At 44.1% G+C, this 20,613-nt stretch overlaps 1 protein-coding gene across 1 annotated transcript in view; it reads right to left on the reverse strand.

The window, feature by feature from the left end:
* The window catches only part of UNC13B (unc-13 homolog B), a 703,803-nt gene that overhangs the window by 412,851 nt on the left and 270,339 nt on the right, over positions 1 to 20,613 (reverse strand). Inside the window, exon 8 of the mRNA XM_082256386.1 lies at positions 4,152 to 4,374. Within this exon, the coding sequence (XP_082112512.1) occupies positions 4,152 to 4,374 (223 nt within the window). The remainder of the gene's footprint in view (positions 1 to 4,151; positions 4,375 to 20,613) is intronic.

A 20,613-nucleotide genomic window follows, 5' to 3' on the forward strand; every position in this document is an offset into this window, starting at 1 on the left:
TACTAACACCAGAGGGTGAACTTCCAGGAATGCAAAGGTCACACTTGCGACGGGGCCCTGGCATTCCACCAAGATGGCAGGAAGGGGGCCCACTGCAGAACTTGTGAAAGGGTCCCGCTGCGGTCCTAATAAAGGGCCCTGCAAGGAGAGTAAAGGGTCCCAGGATCAGTGGGAAGAGCCCCAGGCTTGAAGGGAAGGGCCCCGGCCAGGGGTCCAGGGGGCCCTTCGTGGTTTCTTGCACCGGGGCCCTGAAGGTTCTAGTTACGCCTCTGTTACAAAAGGAAACTTTTTGTAAAAAAAAATAAAACAATTTGCTGCAAGTCTTTAATATAAGTTAGCTTGCCCAAGATTTCTATAGACACGCACATTAAAACGTTGAAAGCCGCAAAAACCTGGTCCCGTTTTTTTTTTGGACACCTATTATGAAAAATTCCTGGACACTTTATCGCCTCGCCTTACTAAAATGAGCTCAGACAAAGCTCCTCGCTGGATCCGGACACATTCAACATTAAATTGTTAGCCAAGATAATTACAAACAGGCTGAGCGGGGTGCTGCCAAGTTTAATTTCCAAGGATCAAGTACAATTTGTACCAGGAAGACAGGCAGGTGACATCGTTTGCAGGATTTCACTCCTGCTTCACATTATACACCAAATGAAAAATTCCTTAAGGCTTCTTTTGCTAGATATTCAAAAGGAAATAGACTCCCTTAGTTGGCGTTACTTGCACTTTGAACTGAAGCGCCGGGGGTTTGGCCCACTGTTGTTGAATTGGATTATGGCCTTTATTTGTTCAAAACCGTGTCCATCCGATATGGCAGATATCACTCTGATGTATTGCCAATATCGCAGGGTACAATGCAAGGCGGTCTCATGTCCCCACTATTAGCCCTGACCATTGAGCCCCTAGCTCAAGCTATTAGACTACAGCTACATGCCCACCTAAGCCTACCCTGTCCACAGGGTGACAACACTGCCACACAATTTTACTGCAAAATAAACACTGTTGTCACCCTATTACAAGTAGTGGAAAATTAATGGAGCTACTGGCAGTATTAATGTAATTAAACATGGTTGCAGGGAGACTAAAAAGAAAAAAAAACTGCTGTGTTAAAGCTAGTGACAGACTGAATCATATAGGTTAATATTTTCCCTTATATTACAATTTAACAGGTAAATCATACAGAGGCTCACAGGACAGCAGTTGGCAGTAAAGAGAAACATGGAGGCTGCCAATGTGGTGGTCACGCTAACCATCTGTCTTCAATACTTTTCTAGAGAAAGTCTGCAGGCTTTTGGAATCTGCTTTCCCAATCTGCATATTTGCTTCAAATTGTTGATTAAAAGTAACAAAGTCATTATATTTTTCATAACACCTCAGCATTTCCATCTGGGGGTCTGAATGGCAGCTGCCACATTTCCCTCATTAAAGGCTTACTTTAAATACAAATCTTCTAAAATACACTACATGTGTAAATGTTTGTGGACACCTGACCATCACACCTAGCTCATTAGACATTCTATTCCAAAACCCGGAAGATCTGGTTAGTAATTGGCTTTCCAATTCATCCCAAAGGTGCTCTGTAGAGTTGAGGTCAAGGAACTATGAAGGCCACTTGAATCCCTCCACACCAAATCAGGTCTTGATAATGCAGTGTTTGTGCACAAAGGCAAAGTCATGCTAATCTGTTACTACAAGTCTGGAATAACACACATACCAGTAGCTGGGATAGTTTGGGGTCCACCAACATTTTGGCTATCTAGTGATTTATAGAAGATCTTGAGCCTGTTTGGAAAACATTAAAAGCCAGTAGCTACAACTACTGTAGCTGCTGACTTTTAATAAAAGGACACTTACTTGTCCAAGGATCCAGCGCTGTTCTTTGCTGGTATTTGGGTCCCCAGCGCTGGCATGTTTAGTGTAGGAAGCTAGCTGTCACTCCTTCCTATCGTGCTGCGTGAATGGTCCCAAAGCCTCATGGGATCTGTGATGTGCCCCAAGAGGTTGCCACCAGGGAGGGAGGAGCTGAACTTCAGGTGGAATTTCCTAGGTGATCAGACTAAGAGTGGGAGTGGGTACCTACCAAAACTAGGTATCCCCCCAAAACAAAATGCCTAAATTTGTTAAGGGGGGGGGGGACAAAAAGCAGATCTTCCACCTTAAGGTGACGTTCTGCTTTAAGGAGTCTCACACATCGCATTCCTAACGACTCAACCCTTTTTATATTGCCATCAGGAAGACACAATCACGATTTACCAATTGCACTTATGTTACGGTAGGCTAGTACATAAATTGTTTGTGGTTAAGAATCCTTGTGGCAACTTAAAAAGACCCTTGTTACCCCCAAAAAGTTGGCATATTTTCTTCTGTAATTGGCCCGATTAGAGTGCTGGCATCTTGGGACTTTGTCAAGACATTTTAGGCTAGCTTCTAGTACTGTAACTATAAAGTGCATACTATATAAAAAGGCACAAAATGCTAGAGTAGGCCGTATGGTCCAACTTTTTGTTTGGGGTTAGGATGGGTAAGAAACTCTACATGGTTTTACTGCTGCATCCGTGTTTGCAAGATTTCACCTCACTTCTTGTAACAAAACCAGTGGTCACTGATACATCAAGGGACAAACCATTTCAAAGACACAAAAAGCAATAAAACCTTCTCCTGGTTTCCTTTCTCTGTGGCAACCTGCATGCAGGGTATTAAAGGAAATTAAACAAAAGTTTTTTGGGCTGTTTTTGTTGCAAATGACTAAAAGCCACATAAATTGATTGTTGAAGAAGCCAGCTACCTTGAAAAGTGACAATGGCCCCTGGCACAGAAATGACACTGAGGACATACAGCGCGTACGGCACAGGACAAAACCACGTAACAAGCTGGGGGTGCACAGGGAGTAATGGAAAAGTTGACCCACCTATCAGAAAGATCTAGAGAATGCCTGCTCTCTAAGGAACAGTGGCGGCTTGTCAGCTGACTAGATTCTGACGCAGACTCTAGGTCGTGCCGTCCATTTGCACTGGAATCTATGCTATCATATCGCCTTGAAAAGGAAAGAAAAGGAAGGGTAGAAACATTGCAGAAGATAGTAAGAAACAGAAAAGTTTAACATTATGACTTGCGGAAAGTTCTTCATTATTGAGATAAGCGACACCTGTAAAATATTACTAAAGATTGCATTAATATCAACACCAATGCATTTGTTTCAAGCTACTGCTGCATGCTCCTAAGCTATGGGGACGTTCAGTGACTTAGAGCCTTCAGTTCATTCATTTTTTAAGTTGTATGAAATCTGATTGGGTATCTGAAACCTGCTGTTCCAACAAGCACTGGTTGGTGGAAAAACTGCTCATGTACATATTCACAAAGCTGTCTAAGTATCTACAGTATGTTAGCAGATATAACCAGTGCAACACAGCATTCCACTGTATAACCAGTGCAACACAGCCAGCCATAGACGGTTCAAATCTCGGCTGCTGGTTCAGAAGCATCCGGTGGTAACGGCTTCCCCAGCCGGGAGAAAACAGTGGCTCCACGAGAGGGATTCCCCCATCAACATTGACTGTGTAGTTGGGTGAATTGAGCGATTTTCTTTCCTGCAACCCGTGGCTGCAAGAAAGAAAATCACTCCATCTATGACCGGCCTTAGGCTTCATACAGGCACTGGCTCTCCTGTGGAAGTTAATGAGATAAATATTGTACTTCACGCAACAGCCAACCTTTGTAAGTAAATAAAGCTGACTTCTCTCCTAAAGGGCCCCAAACTGTAACAGGGGTTTCAATAACCAAGCAGCCCAAGGTTGACAATCATTTGTAGAATAATTCAATAATGAATATTGAATGGCTTTAAATTCTACGCTATTGTAGAAATAAAGAGCTTCTGGAGGGAAATGACCGTTTACACTTAGAGATTGTCAAGTTAAATACAATTTTTATTATTTTTTTCCATTAAAAAAAGTTACTTTCTGTTGTTTTGAAAAATGCAAAGTATATATTAGTTATAAAAAATGGGTCTAAGGCATATTATAAAACTCCACAGCTTGGAATTTGCTGCTCCAGAATATATTTTAAAGAACCATTCACAAATCAGATTGAAACAAACAAAACCCTTACTTGACCTACAAGAATTCTTACTCTCCCCCTTCGGCAGAAATTACCTCATGGTCCTTCTCTCCCGAAAGTCCAAGTCGTAGCTCTGCATGGAGTCTACACAGGACTCTCGGGAACCACCTTGCTGCTGCAGTCGCGGTTGCACCGGGAACTGGTGGACGGAGGCATTGGGCTGAGAGGTGGTGTGGTAGGGTGGCGGAATGCTGTTGCTGGTTTCGCTACGGTAATCACTGTCCCGGTCATCCACAGCACTGTCGTGATCTTCAAGGGCTGCAAGGTAAGAGAGATTAGTGGCTATGCATTATGCTCCACTGTCAGATGCCGCTATTCATTCGCTATCTAGAAAATGGCCATGCTTTGCTTCAGAACAAAGGTCTAACATAGCAATAGGAACAAAATAATTCCACTTTCATGCTTATAAGCTTGGCTCTGACTGTAATAGCATTTCATCTCCCACCTGAGATACACCAAAAAAAAAAAAGAGCAGGGGACACAACTGCTTTTTTCAAAAGTTTAATAAAACATCAATGTTCTGTGAGCAGCCAACTTCCGCCAGACACCAGTGCCTCCTCTAACATGCTTCACCCTGGTAAATGTAGAGGATGTAAAGCCTCTATGATTAATAGGGGAACAATAACCTTTTGTTGAACTTTTGAAGAAAGCACTTGTGCTGTCTACACTCTGGATATAGGAAGGGAAGAATGTGGATGCTACGAGCCACAAAAAAACCCCTTTTGCAAGACTCTTCGAAACCTCTAAAGTATGGGGTGTTAGTCTTCAGCTTCTAAAACCAGTTTCTTTCTGGCGCTAGAGATTTTGGCAAGGACAGCACATGTTGTACGGTGTATTATAAGTGCACCTGTTGCTTTGTCCTGCATGGGTAAAGTACAACTTGGTATAACTCCTACCTACTAAACTCAACCTGTATCAAGAAATTCAAGCCAGACAAATTGTATACCTTATGCAATGCCACCATTAAAATACTATCACGTAAAAAATTCCTAAGTGGAAAATTCTGATCCCCAAGTCGCACACAAAAAAATGTGATCCAAAATTAAATGATCTGTGCGCACATTAGACTGGGAATGAGCCCAAGCATCAAACTGGAAAGCTAACAAAAAAGAGATGGCAGATATATACACGTAGGTAACTCCCTCACAAGTTCCAACGATATTGTCCATAGAAATGTAGAAAACAAATGAACATTTTTGAAGACTTATTTCTCCAGTATACTCTAGGATACTGACAGGCTTTGCTTCTAATAACAGCTGTAGTTTAAAAACGAAAAAGCTATCTAATATTTGTTTAATTGCTGGGTTAGATTGCACAGATTTTTATATCCTTCAGGGATTTTGGTGATGAGATACCACTCAACTGCTACATATTTAATAGGACAAAGGAGCAAAGTTCCAATTCAAAGAGCAGCAACTGAAATCAACCAATTACAATTCCCTTTAGTTGAGACAGATTAGTGCAAGGTTGACTTGTACTGAACTTTGCACTAAGGGCTCATTAAGATGTGCAGCCAGGAGGCAGTAAAAGCAGTTAGTTGGGTCCCAGTTTTACCAGCTCCTGACCGTACACAATGACATGAAGCCTCTCAAAACTGTGGCCACGGCAAAAATGAAACCCCTATAACATTCGGTAGTACCACAGCCAATTGCCATCCATTAAAAGGTAATCGGCCCCTGCCACAATCACATGCAAAGCATGCAGCTGCAGGGTTGTGTGTCAGCCTTTTTAGGGTTAAAACTGCCAGAGAGGAGGCGACATCTCCCCTAACCGCCTGTCAACTGTCCTCTAAAAAAAAACAAGCCCTTAGACCTTTTACATAAGACATTCAGCTTCTATAAGAGCGGTTTGAATAGCAAGATTCGACAAAGCATTTTCAAAGTTTTCGGCGAGCTTTGGGCAGCTTTGTTGAAGCTATGAAAGTACCATTTAGCTCCAGGTCAAGATAGTCCTAATTAGAGGCGCTGGTTGTCACTTAAAAGTTGCTAGCAGTTGCTTTATTAGATAAGGTTAATTCTTATATTACTGTGGTTTTTACTTGCCCAGTCGAGGGGAGGGGTGGGGGTAGTCCTGCTTGACTTTGCTGTTGGACCCACAATGTTGTCCTGAAATAAGACCCATTTTTTGGTCTAGCCTTTTCTAGAAATATAGCTGCATATGGTCTACTTTATGGGACTCTTCATGGATACCCACATTGATGTAGTTTCTCATACCTGCCTATTGACTTTTTATGGGTCCATGGTTAGCCCCCTTCATTTTTTCCATAACTTATGGCTGTCATTGTCCATATAATGGCTATGCTGACAGTTCTATTTTGTACTTGACTTTGCCTACCTACATTGTTCTATTACTATTTGAAATCTTAATAAAAAGATTGAAACAGATTAGCTGCTAACCGGCTTTAAAAAGTGTATTTAAAACCAAAAGTATTTGGGGGGGGTAGGGGGTTTGAGGTGGTACAGTAGGGAATGGTAGAAACCCTTGTCAGGGTTTTTTGTTAATCATTGCCATCTGATGGGGAAATTGCATATTGTCTCACAATATCTAAGAAAGCCTCCAAACTCAAGTTACCTTAGATGACTATATGTTAAAGGAATGCCATTACAAACTGATCAAGTCCTTAAAAGGTCACATTGCTCCAAGGGAAGTTGGCTGGGGGTTGGCCATATCTTTATACACAAGTCCTATATACTACAGCTAAAATTTGAAAAATTCAGTCTCGTATCAGAGCTTGCTATCATGCATGCGCCTGTGATCATCTCTTCCACCCCAAAAGAAAAGCGGATGGGACTCCATGGCGAAACAGCATCCTAAGTTATGTATTCTTGTTATATTTTCTTATATTATTACATTTGTTATCCGCATCTGTGTATATCTCAAATATTACCCCAAAAGCGCAAACTATCACGTAATTGTGATTAAATACTATTTGTGTCCCATTGGAAATAGCCTTCATTATGGAGAAATCTTTCCAAACTAAGCCAAATCCCTTGTTGACAGTTGTCATTGGAACAAGCATCTCCATGGGAGAAGGTTTTCCAGAGAAGAAGTGCTGAAGTCTTTAACAAAGCTGTTTGAAGCTGGCCAAAGCTTTGCTGTATACACTGCTCTTATATAAACTGTGTGCACATGGTTTTAGTGGTGGCTATTTACCGGATGGTGTCAAGCCACACCAAAGGATTTCAGTTGGGCTTTGGGAGTGGAACAATTCTTACAGATGTGTAGAAAGTAGGAGAAACACATACTGCTATAAGGTTAATCTCACCGCCCAAGCTCCCATCAGATATGAAAAGCCAATACAATACAAGTGTGGAGTTGTCCTTGAAATGGGTTATCTCAGTTAGGGGGCAATAAAATAAATAAAAATAAAAAACCCAGACATGAAGGTTTCAAATTTCTATTGTATCTCCGCTCTTCATGTTTGCCTTCTTTGCTTTAACATGCTTTAAAATGAACTGAAGGTGTGACTATAATTACCATGCAAAAGAGGAAGCAAGATTTATCCATTACCACTATAACTATCAATCTATCCAACCAACAAGGACAATCAGATCTCTACAGATGGTTTTGGATTGGGTTGCTGTAGATGCTAATTTAGCCATTTTAACCAGGAGCTTGACTTTTTATACATCTAGCATTAGAGTGGACCTGTTACACAATAAAAAAAAATCTAGCCTACACCGGCATCCTTGCTGCTAAAAAATTTTTTTGCATACTTACCTGTGAACTTCTCTGGGCTCCCTCCAGGCCTCTGCTGTTGAGAACGATCATCTATTCTCTGCCAAAGGGTGACTTTCAGCTAATCATTCCTACCCAATGGCAGAGAAAAGGCAACACACTACTGTAATTGTGGTCACCTTCCATCCAATGGAGGAGGCCCAGAGCAGCTGAGTAATAAACAGCATTTGGTAGCAGTTCACACCGTAGGGACAAGGCTGGATAATAAAGGCTTGGATCAATAGCCACCATTTTATCAATGGGCAAAACAAGGATACATGTATTGCTGAAAATTCAGAACCCCACAGCAACCAATTTCTGTCTACTGTAGTTAGATAGGTGAGGCATACATTTTGATTGGATGCTAGAGGTGATAACCATTACCAGGCACAAAATGGCTCACACAGCTTTGCATAGGGTGACTAGAGAGGGTAATACCCCTTCAGGCCCTCCAAAGTTTTGAATTTGGACACGAGACTGACATGCAGGCCACTACAAGGTATGGATGCATCACAAGAGATGTGATTGTCCTTCATTAACCAGAACTTCTTCACAAGGTCTACAAGAAAAGCTTCATTGTTTTTCATCAGTCTAAAGGTCTTCAGAGTTCAATAAATAATCTTCCAATAGGGCCTGCTTATAATCCCTTTTGCCTTGTACAAGGCATTAGTAAAACCTTTTGAAGAAGTACAGAATAAAACAACGAGGATTAACAATGAAAAGTCACACTTGTTACCACCTTGTGCATATCCCACCAGTATGTTTAAAAGGAACAAGGTTAATCAAAAAAAAAAAAAAACTTGCCAAAAACAAATTAGACATTTATAAAAAGCCTGTTATATTTTAAGACAAGCTCTGCCCAAAAAACATTTTTATTTGAGTGGAAAGTGATGATGACACACTTAAAACTGAACTCCAGGCAAATATAAAATATACAAATGAAGCTTTGGATTAAGACAGTGCTTCTCAACCAAGGTTCCAATACTCCCTGGGGTACCACCTGTGTTGCCCTGCGCACAGGACCCAGTTTGGGGGGTGGGGGGTTCCCATGCGTAGGGGTGACTCTAATGTGAACGGGGACCTCTGATATGATGGGAGGGGGGCACTGGTGTGTTGGGGGAACTTATGATGTAAAGTTAATTGAATCAAGGTGGTTGTGTGCATTGTCTCAAGCTCAGGTTATCCACTTGAGTTTCTTACACTTTAGACTGGCTAGCCCCTGGATTTTGCATAGTTTTATAAAGGGTGCCATTACTGAAAAAATTGGATTTTTGACTTACCGTAAATTCCATTTCTCTGATGTTCATTGACGGACACAGCTCCTGAACTTCTTAACCATTGGGTTATACTGCCCCCTACAGGAGTAGGACACTAGGCAGAAAAAAAAAGTCTGGCTACGCCTATGGGCAGTCCCAGGGGGTATACTCCCTCTCTCTGCTATAGGTGCTCAGTTTTGTTACAAGCAGTGTCGGAAGAAATACAACTCCACAGAGGTGTGGGTACTGTGTCCGTCAATAAACATCAGAGAAATGGATTTTACGGGAAAAAATCCCTTATTCTCTTTCGTTCATTGAGGGACACAGCTCCTGATCTTCTTACCCATTGAGACGTCCCAAAGCAGTGTTAAACATGAGGGGTGGGAACAGTAAAAAATAAATTCCCAAGGCTAAACTATAGCCAACTAGGTAAACAGGAGCTCAACCAAAACAACTGGAGCCCATCTGAAAAAAAAACAATACACCCTCAGAGGACTAGGACCTCTAAACAGCTGCCTGCAAAACCTTGCGGCCAAAGGAAGCATCCACAGATGCCAACACATCCGCTATGTAGAATTTTGTGAAAGTGTGCACCGACGACCAGGTGGCCGCCTTGCAAACCTGTGTCACTGGCGCCCAATGACGAAAGGCCCAGGAGGCACTGAGCGGCTGCACATTGACAGGGAAAGGAGGAACGTGACCCTTGATGAAATAGGCCTGAATTACCGTCTGTCTGATCCATCTGGAAATGGTCGCAGAAGAAGAGGACAACCCTTTCCGAGGGCCCATCCACGAGCACAAATGGGGAGTCTGATTTTCTAAAAGATTCCGTAACTGCCCAGACCACATCCAAGGGATGCAAAGCAATTTCCTTCGGATGTTTTGGCCTGGCACACAAGGAAGGCAACACAATGTCTTCATTCAAATGAAAATCAGAGAAAAACCTTTGGAAGGAACGATGGACAGGGGTAAAGAACCACCTTATCTCTGTGAACCACCAAGTAAGGTAACCGACAGGATAACGCTGCCAATTCCGACACCATGCGTGCAGAGGTGATCGCCACCAAAAAGGCTGCCTTGTGGGACAGTGTAAGAAGGGAAATCTCCTGAAGATTCTCAGAAGGAGGCTTCTGGAGGACTGAGCGCACCAAATTGAGGTCCCAAGGCAGTAACGAAGACTGGAGGAGCCAAGTGCCGAACTCCCTGATAAAAAGTACACACCAAAGAGTGTGTGGCCAAGAGCCGTTGAAAAAAGACCGCCAAGGCCGACACCTGGCCCTTGATAGTACTCAAGGCCAGTTTCTGTTTAACCCCCCCCCGCCCCCCCGTTGAAGGAAGGTCAAGACCTGAGCCACTGAAAAAGAGCAAGGATGAACTCGAAGAGACTCACACCAGGCGATGTACGCCTTTAACGTAGAATGGTAGATCTTCCTAGAAATAGATTTCCTAGCTTTTAACAGCGTTGGAATTCACAGACTCAGACAAACCTTGATCCTCCAGCACCTGGCGTTCAACAGCTAAGCCGTCAAAGCCAGCGACTGTAAAGCAGGATGAAAAATTGGCCCTTGGGAAGCTTCCAAAGAACGTCAGCGACCAGCCGCACTAGATCGGCGTACCAAACCTAGCGAGGCCAGTCAGGGGCCACTAAGATGACCGGAATCCTTTCTGCCTCGATCCTGCGTAGAGGTCTTGGCAGAAGCTTGAGACGAGGTAAGGTGGAAATCAGACGATACTGACCCCATGGGGCCACCAGCACGCGCCAGAGGATCCCATGGCCGAGCCACAAACCTCTGCACCTATATGTTGTGGCAAGACGCCAACAGATCAACCTTGGGAATGCCACACCAAAGACACAACTGAGAAAACACCTCCGAATGAAGGGACCACTCCCCTTGGTCCAACACCTGCCCACTGAAGTAATCCACCTGCCAGTTTTCCACCTTGGAAATGTGTATGGCGGAGAGGACTGGAACGAAATGTTCTACCCACCTTAGAATGACGGCTACCTCCAGAGCCGCCAGGACACTTCCTGTGCCCCCCTAGTTATATACATAAGCCACGGCCATGGCATTGTCCAATTGAATGTGCACTGGACATCCCTGAAGATGATCCGTCCAATGCTCCAGGCACAGTCTGATTGCTCAAAGTTCCAGGACATTGATCGGTAGTCTGGACTCTTCCAGTATCCAGACCCCCTGAGCAGAATTTTTGACACCTCCCCACCCAGGCAGGCTAGCATCCGTGGTGACCACTGTCCAATACAAGGGGAGGAAGGATTTGCCCAGCAGAAGCGCCAGAGAACGAATCCACCACATCAGGGACTCTCTGGTTCCCCGGCTCAACCGGATCTGACTGAGCTGAAACACTGATCTCTCTGTGCCTGTCACAGAGCCCCCCCCCCTGGCCCCTCCACAATTAGTAAGCACAAATAGGAATATACATTTAACCCTTTGATCACCCCAGTAATAACCCCTTCCCTGCCAGTGTCATTTATACAGTAACAGTGTATATTTTAGAAATGATTACTGTTTTAATGTCACTGGTCCCCAAAACGTGTCAAAAATGTCAGTTAGGGGTCCGATCTGTTCGCTGCAATGTCGCAGTCCCGCTAAAAATCGCTGATCGCTGCCATTACTAATAAAGATTTAAAAAAGTACAAAAATCTATCCCGTAGTTTGTAAACGCTATAACTTTTGCTCAAACCAATTAAAATACGCTTTTTGGGATTTTTTTTACCAAAAATATGTAGCAGAATACAAATTGGCCTGGGAACGTTTTATAGCAGAAAGTAAAAGATTCTGTGTTTTATTCAAAATTGTCTCTCTTTTTTTGTTTTTAGCGCAAAAATTAAAAACCGCAGAGGTGATCAAATAACACCAAAAGAAAGCTCCATTTGTGGGGGAAAAAAGGATATCAATTGTATTTGGGTGCAATGTTAAAGTAAGGCAGCCCCAAATCGCAAAAAATGGCCTGGTCATTAAGGTGGTAAAACCTTCCAGAGCTGAAGTGGGTCAAGTCCAGGGACTCTTCAACCGGAACCATGGTTGCCTTGTTCAACATGGAAACCAGAGGGTTTACCATCGGTGGAACAGTCCACTTTTTAAGAAGGGACTCCTCACAGAGGGTACCGTATAGCAAATAGGGGTACCGTATAGCAAATAGCTTAGGGACCACAAGGGGACATTTTGGTAGTTCTCTCTCTTTAGCAACAATTCTGTCCAAATAGGAGGGGAAAGGAAACACCTTTGGTGCTCTGGATGGCTTGTGAGTGCCAAAGGGAACTGATGCCTTAGTCGCAGCTTCAGCTGCGTCCTACATTTTGAAGGTCTCACGCACAGATACGGTCAGTGCTACCACCAGCGCCTTTACGTGTGGGGCTACAGGAGTGGAGGAATCACCCTCACTATCTGAGAACACAGAGTGCGTTGGTCGCAGACCCAGCAGAGAGACCCACGTCTGCGGCGGCCAAATCAGATTCAGGATCTGAGGCAGCAGTGGCGCTTTTTGCTAGCCTGTCGCCCAAAAACCACCCGGGACATAAAGGAGCGCCGCCAGTGCATCAATGGATGGTTGTGACCCGGAGGGCCCCGTAGCCTCTGAGAGGGCATCAGGTGGGGAAATGTGCTCCAAGGACTCCATGAGTCAATAGGGGGACCCCACAAAAAAGGTGTTAAAAAAAAAAACCCACTGCTATGGGACACCCCCACCGCTCCGGCAGCACCACCCAGTCGCCAGTAACCTAATCGATCCTCAGAAGAGAGGGAGAGGACCCCACCAGACTCACCACCCAGCAGAAACAGGCACCTGCAGCAACCAGATTAATCTGCACTCCACATGCAGCGATCAGGAAGTGAAAAGATCCAGGAGTCAGCACCAGGGGATGCGGAGGGGCTCCCATCACCAAAATCGCCACCCAGAGGGCTTTACTGTCATGGCCGCTGCTATTTTCAAAGGCAAACCACCGCAAAATGGCCACCGCACTACACAAACATGGCTGCCGTGCATTGAGCACACAGGATACAAGAATATGGCAACACCATGAGGCTCCCAGTGGCGCACCCCCTCACCCCTTATCGCCAGCACAGCACCCTGCCCCCACCCCAGGAGGTGGACCAGGCTAACCCACAGCACCAGCGTAAGTGAAGGGGGGGCCCAAATGAGGGGAGAGATGGCCCACAGGGACCACCAGACCGATGAGAGGGGCGTGCCTAATGGGGAGGAGGGGAACCCAGGGGTCCGACCATCCCATGAAGGGGCCCACATCCACCCCAAAACCCTCCAAGGAGAGAGGGGGGGACAGTTACTTACCATACCAGGAACTAGGTGGGCATCACTCCAAACAGAACATCCTCTCTATCAAAATGGGGGGCTGTCGGCCAGGAGGAATGCTGCGACTCGGGCCAAGACCCAGTCGTATGTGACCTCGCGAGGCATTTAACACGTCTGGCCGACCTAGCGCAGAGCTGAGATCTGTGCGCACTTGCTGGCCAGAATGGGATGACCACTGGATCTGAATGATCCAGCCCGTTGCCCACTCCGGCAGTTAATAGTAGATCTTACAGGAAAAAAGAACAGGAGAAAAAAAATCTAAAAAGAAAAAATTGCCAGGACCAGAGATCTCAGCAAGAAACTAGGCCATTACTCCTAAGTAGAAAAAAACTGACACAAAAAAAAAAAAAAAAGACTACCTATAGCACCTGAGTACCTGGGACTGCCCAAAGGTGTAGCCAGACTTTAATTTCTGCCTAGTGTCCTACCCCTGTAGGGGGCAGTATGGTTAAGATCAGGAGCTGTGTCTGTCAACAAATGAAAGAGAAAAAAGGTTGAGAAACACTGCATTAAGACATTATTAAAAGGCATTGTTTAACATAATAAGTAGAAATAACTGATTTGGTCTTGGTATCTCTTGCAATTTCTGTACAGCAGAGATCAGAGATGGGCAAGAAAGAGCAGCTCAAGTAACCAGTAGGGTGTTTTGCAGTGCAAGAAACACATGCTAATCAGAGGAGAGAGCAGAGTGACAAAGAGATGAGCGCACCAGTCTGCTTCTTCTGTCCAGTCTAAGGGTAGGAGTAGGGAGTTTGAATTTTTGGGTGGAGCGGTCATTAAAATGTACTTCTAGATGCATCAGTCCAAAGGAAAAATATAAAAGGTGCAAGTGTGATATACAAAAAATAGACATAGGCAAAAAAGAAACACAGCACTATTAATAGATTCAGCACGATTACTACTCTGGGGGCACTATGGGAATGCGGCATGCTTGTTTGTCCGAACAACGGCATGATATTCATGCATACAGTTCATAGTTCCTGTGAGACAGACAGAAATGGTACAGGTGGTGATGGTGAAGACGTCTGATCATAAAACAATCTACGCACAGAGTGGGACCAAAATTAGGGGAAAAAAAAAAAAGAAGCCACCTATGGGCTGCCCTACTTTGAATATAAATGGCTGTTGTAGTATGGGGCTGGTCTTGGCCATCATGTGCACCGTCTTGGTAAGGACATACAGCCAATGAGACCCAAAACTGATATTTTGTTTTTGGGCAAAACCGATAGTTGGAATAACCTCCAAGCTATTTCTAAGATGTTCCAATAAAGAAATTTTTTGGTGAAAATTTTACTTTCCACCACTTTCTAGGAGCCCACAAAGGCACTTGGATTCACATTCATTTCGGCTGTATTGAACCAGCTTTATAATTGATAAACAAGTACCGTATTTTCCGGCGTATAAGACGACTGGGCGTATAAGACGACCCCCTAATTTTCAAGTTAAAACATAGGTTTTGGGCTATACTCGCCGTATAAGACTACCCCCCTTCGGAAGCAAGGCAACACCATTGAAAAACATCAGATTTCTCATAGATCTCCAAGGGACCCCAAGTACTGTAATACATGTAATCTCATATAATATCTCCAAGGTACCCTAAGTATAAGTATTACCAGTAGATGTAATCTCAAGACGCTGGCTGTGCGGGAATCCTGCACCGGTATACCGTATGTACTGAAGCTTCGGCTACATACAGTATACCGCGCTGAGCCAATCCCAGTGAGCAATGTATTCTATTATTGAATTCAATGCCTGCTCTGATTGGCAGAGTTAGAGAGGCGGGCTGATGTTACTCCACCAATCCGAGCAGGCTTTGCATTCAGTAATAGAATACATCGCTCTCCCTCATTGGCTCAGCGCGGTACACTGTATGTAGCCGAAGCTACAGTACATACGGTATACCGGTACAGGATTTCCACACAGCCAGAGTCTTGAGAGATTACATCTACCGGTAATACTTATACTTAGGTTACCTTGGAGATATTATACTCGGAGTATAAGACGACACCCCATTTTTGGGGGATTTGAGGTTCAAAAGTAGTCTTATACGCCAGAAAATACAGTATTTCAACCTAATAATTGCATTGATCTAAAAAGGTAAAGAAAGCCTTGCATTTCCTACCAACTAATTAAATCCTTCTCATTTCTTTGGTAAAATGTGGGGGGAAAAAAAACCTAAAAAAATCTGATTCAAGATTCTTTCTTTGGGCTCTTGTGGTAATGAAGCTGTGTGCGTACAGACAGCAGACTGGAAAGCCATACAAGTGAGGCTAATAACTATCCAGAGATTGACATTCATTCCTGGAATTTTCACTCCGTCATTTTCTAATCCAATCTTTTTGATGAAATAAAACTTGTCCACCGGATCAATAGGTCATCATCATCTCATCTTACAGAAGTGACACAATGTCACTGATTGAGATGGAGCCATCCTGAAGGTTTACAACGATTCCTTCTCTACAGGGAGCATCATCTAACTACAAGGAATGGACTGAGTTTACTTTATGGCAGCAGAAAAGAAATGTGAACAAAAAAGAAGAAAATAATTATGAAATTCCAGTCCCAATCAAATCTAAATACAACATTAGCTCCACCTGGCATTTAGGGGTTTAGTGAGTTCCAAGAGTTCCTAAAAACTCAAAACAAAAAATGATAAAATCTTACCGGACTCTGGTAGGCTTATCATTTGGATTCTTGAATCAGTGTGATCACCATAGTTCTTGGCTCTGCCTATCTACTTTTAGTGGTTCCATCCAAATTTACGGTGTTCCTTCACCCATTGTATTTTTAATAATGTCAAATAGATTTGAAGTCTAACAAGGCTGCCGGCGGGGGAGGGGGCGTATAATTTGAGGAATTGTGAATAAGTATTTTACAACGTCACCTTTGGTTAGCTTTTTCCAGGCCCTTTGGACACCTTTCCATTCACTAACACCAATAATGGGACACCATTCCTCCCAAAGACACCAATGATGGTGCACCATTGCTCCCACAGACACCAGCGATGGGGCCCCATTGCTTCTATAGACACCAATGATGGCGCACCATTCATCTGACAAATGACGAAGCACCATTTTCTCACTTGAATACCAACAGTGGGACATTATTCCTCCCAATAGAACCAAGGATGGGACATTATTTACTCCCACTGATGCCGGGGCATTTTCTGCTCCCACTGGCCACAGTCTGCCCCCCTGCTAAAGCCTGAAGGACAGTAAACTGGCATTTTGTTTAGAAATTTTGGAGATCCCTAAACTAAAGGTTATTTTCTTGAGAGAAGTTCTCTATAAAATACAAAAAATTATAGAGCCGTAAAACTTTTTTAATGTTCCTCCTTGGCTTTGACAATTAACCATCTCCGTGGTGGCCATAGACAGGTCGAATTTTCCATGGGGAGTATGGGTGGAGAAATATCTGTCAGTCCTTAACTCCCTAACAGGGAAAATAAATTGGCCTGGTCATAGGGAGACCACTTCCTTTGAGTCTGGAAATCAATCATTGAATATATCTCACCTACATGACTAATATTTTAGTAGAAACATATAAGAGCATTAAATCCATGGTATCAACTAACACAAGTTTAACAAGTAGACACACAAGAAAAGACTGCACTAGTCCCTAGGGTGTTCTTCTGTTCCTCCTCATCACTGGGTGTTGGCCTGTAGAGCTAATACGGCTCAGCATATATGACCAAAAAAAGAAAAAAAAAAACAATGCCGCACATCCATAAAGTCTCACCATGAGGGTTTAATCAAAGCATGATAAAAAGCTTGAGGGTTTCCATTCAGGCTTTCAAAGCCCAGCGAGTTGGATGTCACTAACCAGTGAGGCTGCAGGCTGAGAAAAGGTCCATCCAGACCAAAGCATGCTGAAAAACCAGAAAAGGGTAGCCCGACTGCGGGAAACATCACTGGCCCGAGTGGTAAGCAGGTAAAAAAGCAGCCTAGGCTCAATTTTTCCAGACCATGTCTCCAACATGTTTTTCATCCAGTCCCAATGATTACACCTCAGGAGTGAGGTAATACATGTTTGAGACATGTTCTGCATGATTCGGGCTGAGGCTGCTTCTACCTTTATACCACTCGGGCCGGGGGAGGTGTGGGGCAGTCAGGCTACCTTTTTCTGTTTTTAAACAAAGCAGTTAGCTTCTCCTCTGCCATGTTTCACCCCTAACTGGGCCTAATCATAGAAGTAGCGGTGGCCAGGGCTGAAGGACATTTAAACCCACAGATGATTTGGTAGTGGCTCTGTACCTTAACCTCCTTGTAGGTTCCCTGATGATAACTTCCACATTGGTTTACTCCATGGTCTACACTGTACATGAAGTGTAAATACCGTACATACTTGAGTATAAGCCGACCCGAGTATAAGCCGAGGCCCCTACTTTTACCACAAAAAGATGGGAAAAATGATTGACTCGAGTATAAGCCTAGGGTGAGAATGCAGGGTGGCGGGCATGGTACAGGAGAATGCAGGGTGGCAGGCATGGTACAGGAGAATGCAGGGTGGCTGGCATGGTACAGGAGAATGCAGGGTGGCAGGCATGGTACAGGAGAATGCAGGGTGGCAGGCATGGTACAGGAGAATGCAGGGTGGCAGGCATGGTACAGGAGAATGCAGGGTGGCTGGCATGGTACAGGAGAATGCAGGGTGGCTGGCATGGTACAGGAGAATGCAGGGTGGCTGGCATGGTACAGGAGAATGCAGTGTGGCTGGCATGGTACAGGAGAATTCAGGGTGGCAAGCATGGTACAAGAGGATGCAGGGTTGCGGCATACTAGTGCGGCTGTGTTTCACTTACCTGTTCCAGAGGCGCCTTCATTTAAAAAATGGCGCCACCCGGCGCCGACACATCATTGCGCACGCACCGCCGCCACTCGGGAAAGCTGGTATACGTTCGGCTATTCCCGGCCTGTCCCGAGCGATGGCGGCGCATGCGCGGTGACATGTATACGCCGGGCGGCGCCATTTTTAAATCTTAAACATGTCGGAGCGGCCGGGAACTTTTTGTTTTTGTTGACTCGAGTATAAGCCGAGGGGGACGTTTTCAGCACAAAAAAATGTGCTGAAAAACTCGGCTTATACTCCAGTATATACGGTATACTGTCACTTTACCTATTCCATCTCGGAGTGTACACATACTGTCACACTTTTATGATCTCAATGGTTGGGGGTCTATGCCAATGGTAGCATATTGTTAAAATATTAGGATAGTCAAGATCTACTGAGCGATCATGTTGAATTGTAAGCTTTCACAAAGGGCAAGTGCCTATGTCAAATGTTGCTCTTTTTGTGTGGATATGTCCAATTCTGTTCTACTTGTATATGCAAATACATAGTTACATAGTAGGTGAGGTTGAATAAAGACAATAGTCCATCCAGTTCAACCTGTGTAGGTGTGTGACTGTAATCATCTAACATAGCCCTTAATGTTCTGATCCTTGAGATGTACGTCTAAGAGTCTTTTGAAAGTCACCATACTACCCGCAGAAACCACCTCTTGTGGTAGACAATTCCACAATCTTGTAGCCCTAACAATAAAGAACCCTCCTCGTTGCCTGAGGTTAAAACGCTTCTCCTCTAATCGCATTGTATGTCCTCGAGTCCTCATGCAATTCCTTCGAATGAACAGCTTTTTTTCTAAGCTGAGATCCCCATTAAGATATTTATAAATTGCTATCATGTCCCCTCTCGGACGTCTCTTCTCCAGGGAAAATAAATCGAGCGATTGCAGCCGCTCTTCATAGTTAAGGTCCTCCAACCCCCTAATAAGTTTAGTTGCCCTTCTCTGGACTCTCTCCAGCTCCAACACATCCCTCCTGAGGACTGGCGACCAGAATTGGACAGAATACTCCAGATGCGGTCGGACCAGAGTTTTATAAAGTGGAAGGATTATAGTCTTATCTCTGGAATACATCCCTTTCTTTATGCATGCTAATATTCTGTTGGCTTTGGAAGTTGCCGCTTGATATTGCATGCTGTTGCCTAATCTATCATCAACCAAGACTCCCAGATCTTTCTCCATTTTTGATTCCCCCAAGGGTTCCCATCCTAACGTGTATTGTGTTTTTATGTTTTTAGTCCCCAAGTGCAAAACCTTACACTTCTCCACGTTAAATCTCATTTGCTATGTCGTTGCCCACTCCGTAATTTTGTCCAGGTCATTCTGTAGGATATCTGCTTCATGCTGTGCAGTTATTGCCCTGGCCAATTTTGTGTCATCTGCAAAAACTGATAACGAACTACTGATCCCGTCCTCAATGCTGTTTATGAATAAATTGAACAAGGTTGGTCCCAGGACTGAGCCCTGGGGCACCCTGCTTACTACCTCAGACCAGTCTGAGTATGCACTGTTTATTACCACCCTTTGGACACGGCCTTTTAGCCAGTTCCGTATCCAAGAGCAAACCCTGCTGTCGATACCTGCCGACCTTATTTCATAAATTAAGCGCTTGTGGGGAACTGTATCAATCGCCTTAGTGAAATCCAAGTACACCACATCCACTGGTCTGCCCCTATCTAGCTCACAGCTCACCTCCTCGTAGAATGCTAATAGATTGGTTTGACAAGAACGCCCATTTGTAAACCCATGCTGGTTACTGCTGATGATGTTGTGTTTAGCATATTCTACGATATAGTCCCTTATCATCCCCTCCAGAAGTTTACATACTATTGATGTCAAACTGACAGGCCTATAATTTCCCGGGATATGCCTCTGGCCCTTTTTGAATATCGGAATCACGTTAGCCTTCCTCCAATCCCCTGGTACATCTCCTGTCCTAATACTGTCAGCAAAGATCAGGAACAGTGGTCTAGATATAACCTTACTGAGTTCCTTGAGTACTCTCGGATGTACGCCATCTGGGCCTGGTGATTTGTTTGTGTTAAGTTTATTCAGTCTTTCCCTGATTTCACCCTCTGTTAGCCATAGTGGCAAGTCCTGTGTATTACTACTAACCATACAGTCATGGTCAGTGTACCCCTCTGTTTCCTGTGTAAAGACTGACGAGAAAAAAGCATTCAGCACGGTTGCTTTTTCAGTGTCCTCTGTAACCATCCTCCCATCATCGTTAATTATGTGTGCAATATGCTCTGCCCTAGTTTTTTTGCTGTTGATATATTTAAAGAATTTCTTTGGGTTTTTTTACTATCCTCCGCTATTTGTCTCTCAAAGTTGATTTTAGCCATCTTGATT

The sequence above is a fragment of the Pelophylax lessonae genome (genome assembly GCF_965119305.1).
Source record: "Pelophylax lessonae genome assembly, chromosome: 1".
Lineage (NCBI taxonomy): Eukaryota > Metazoa > Chordata > Amphibia > Anura > Ranidae > Pelophylax > Pelophylax lessonae.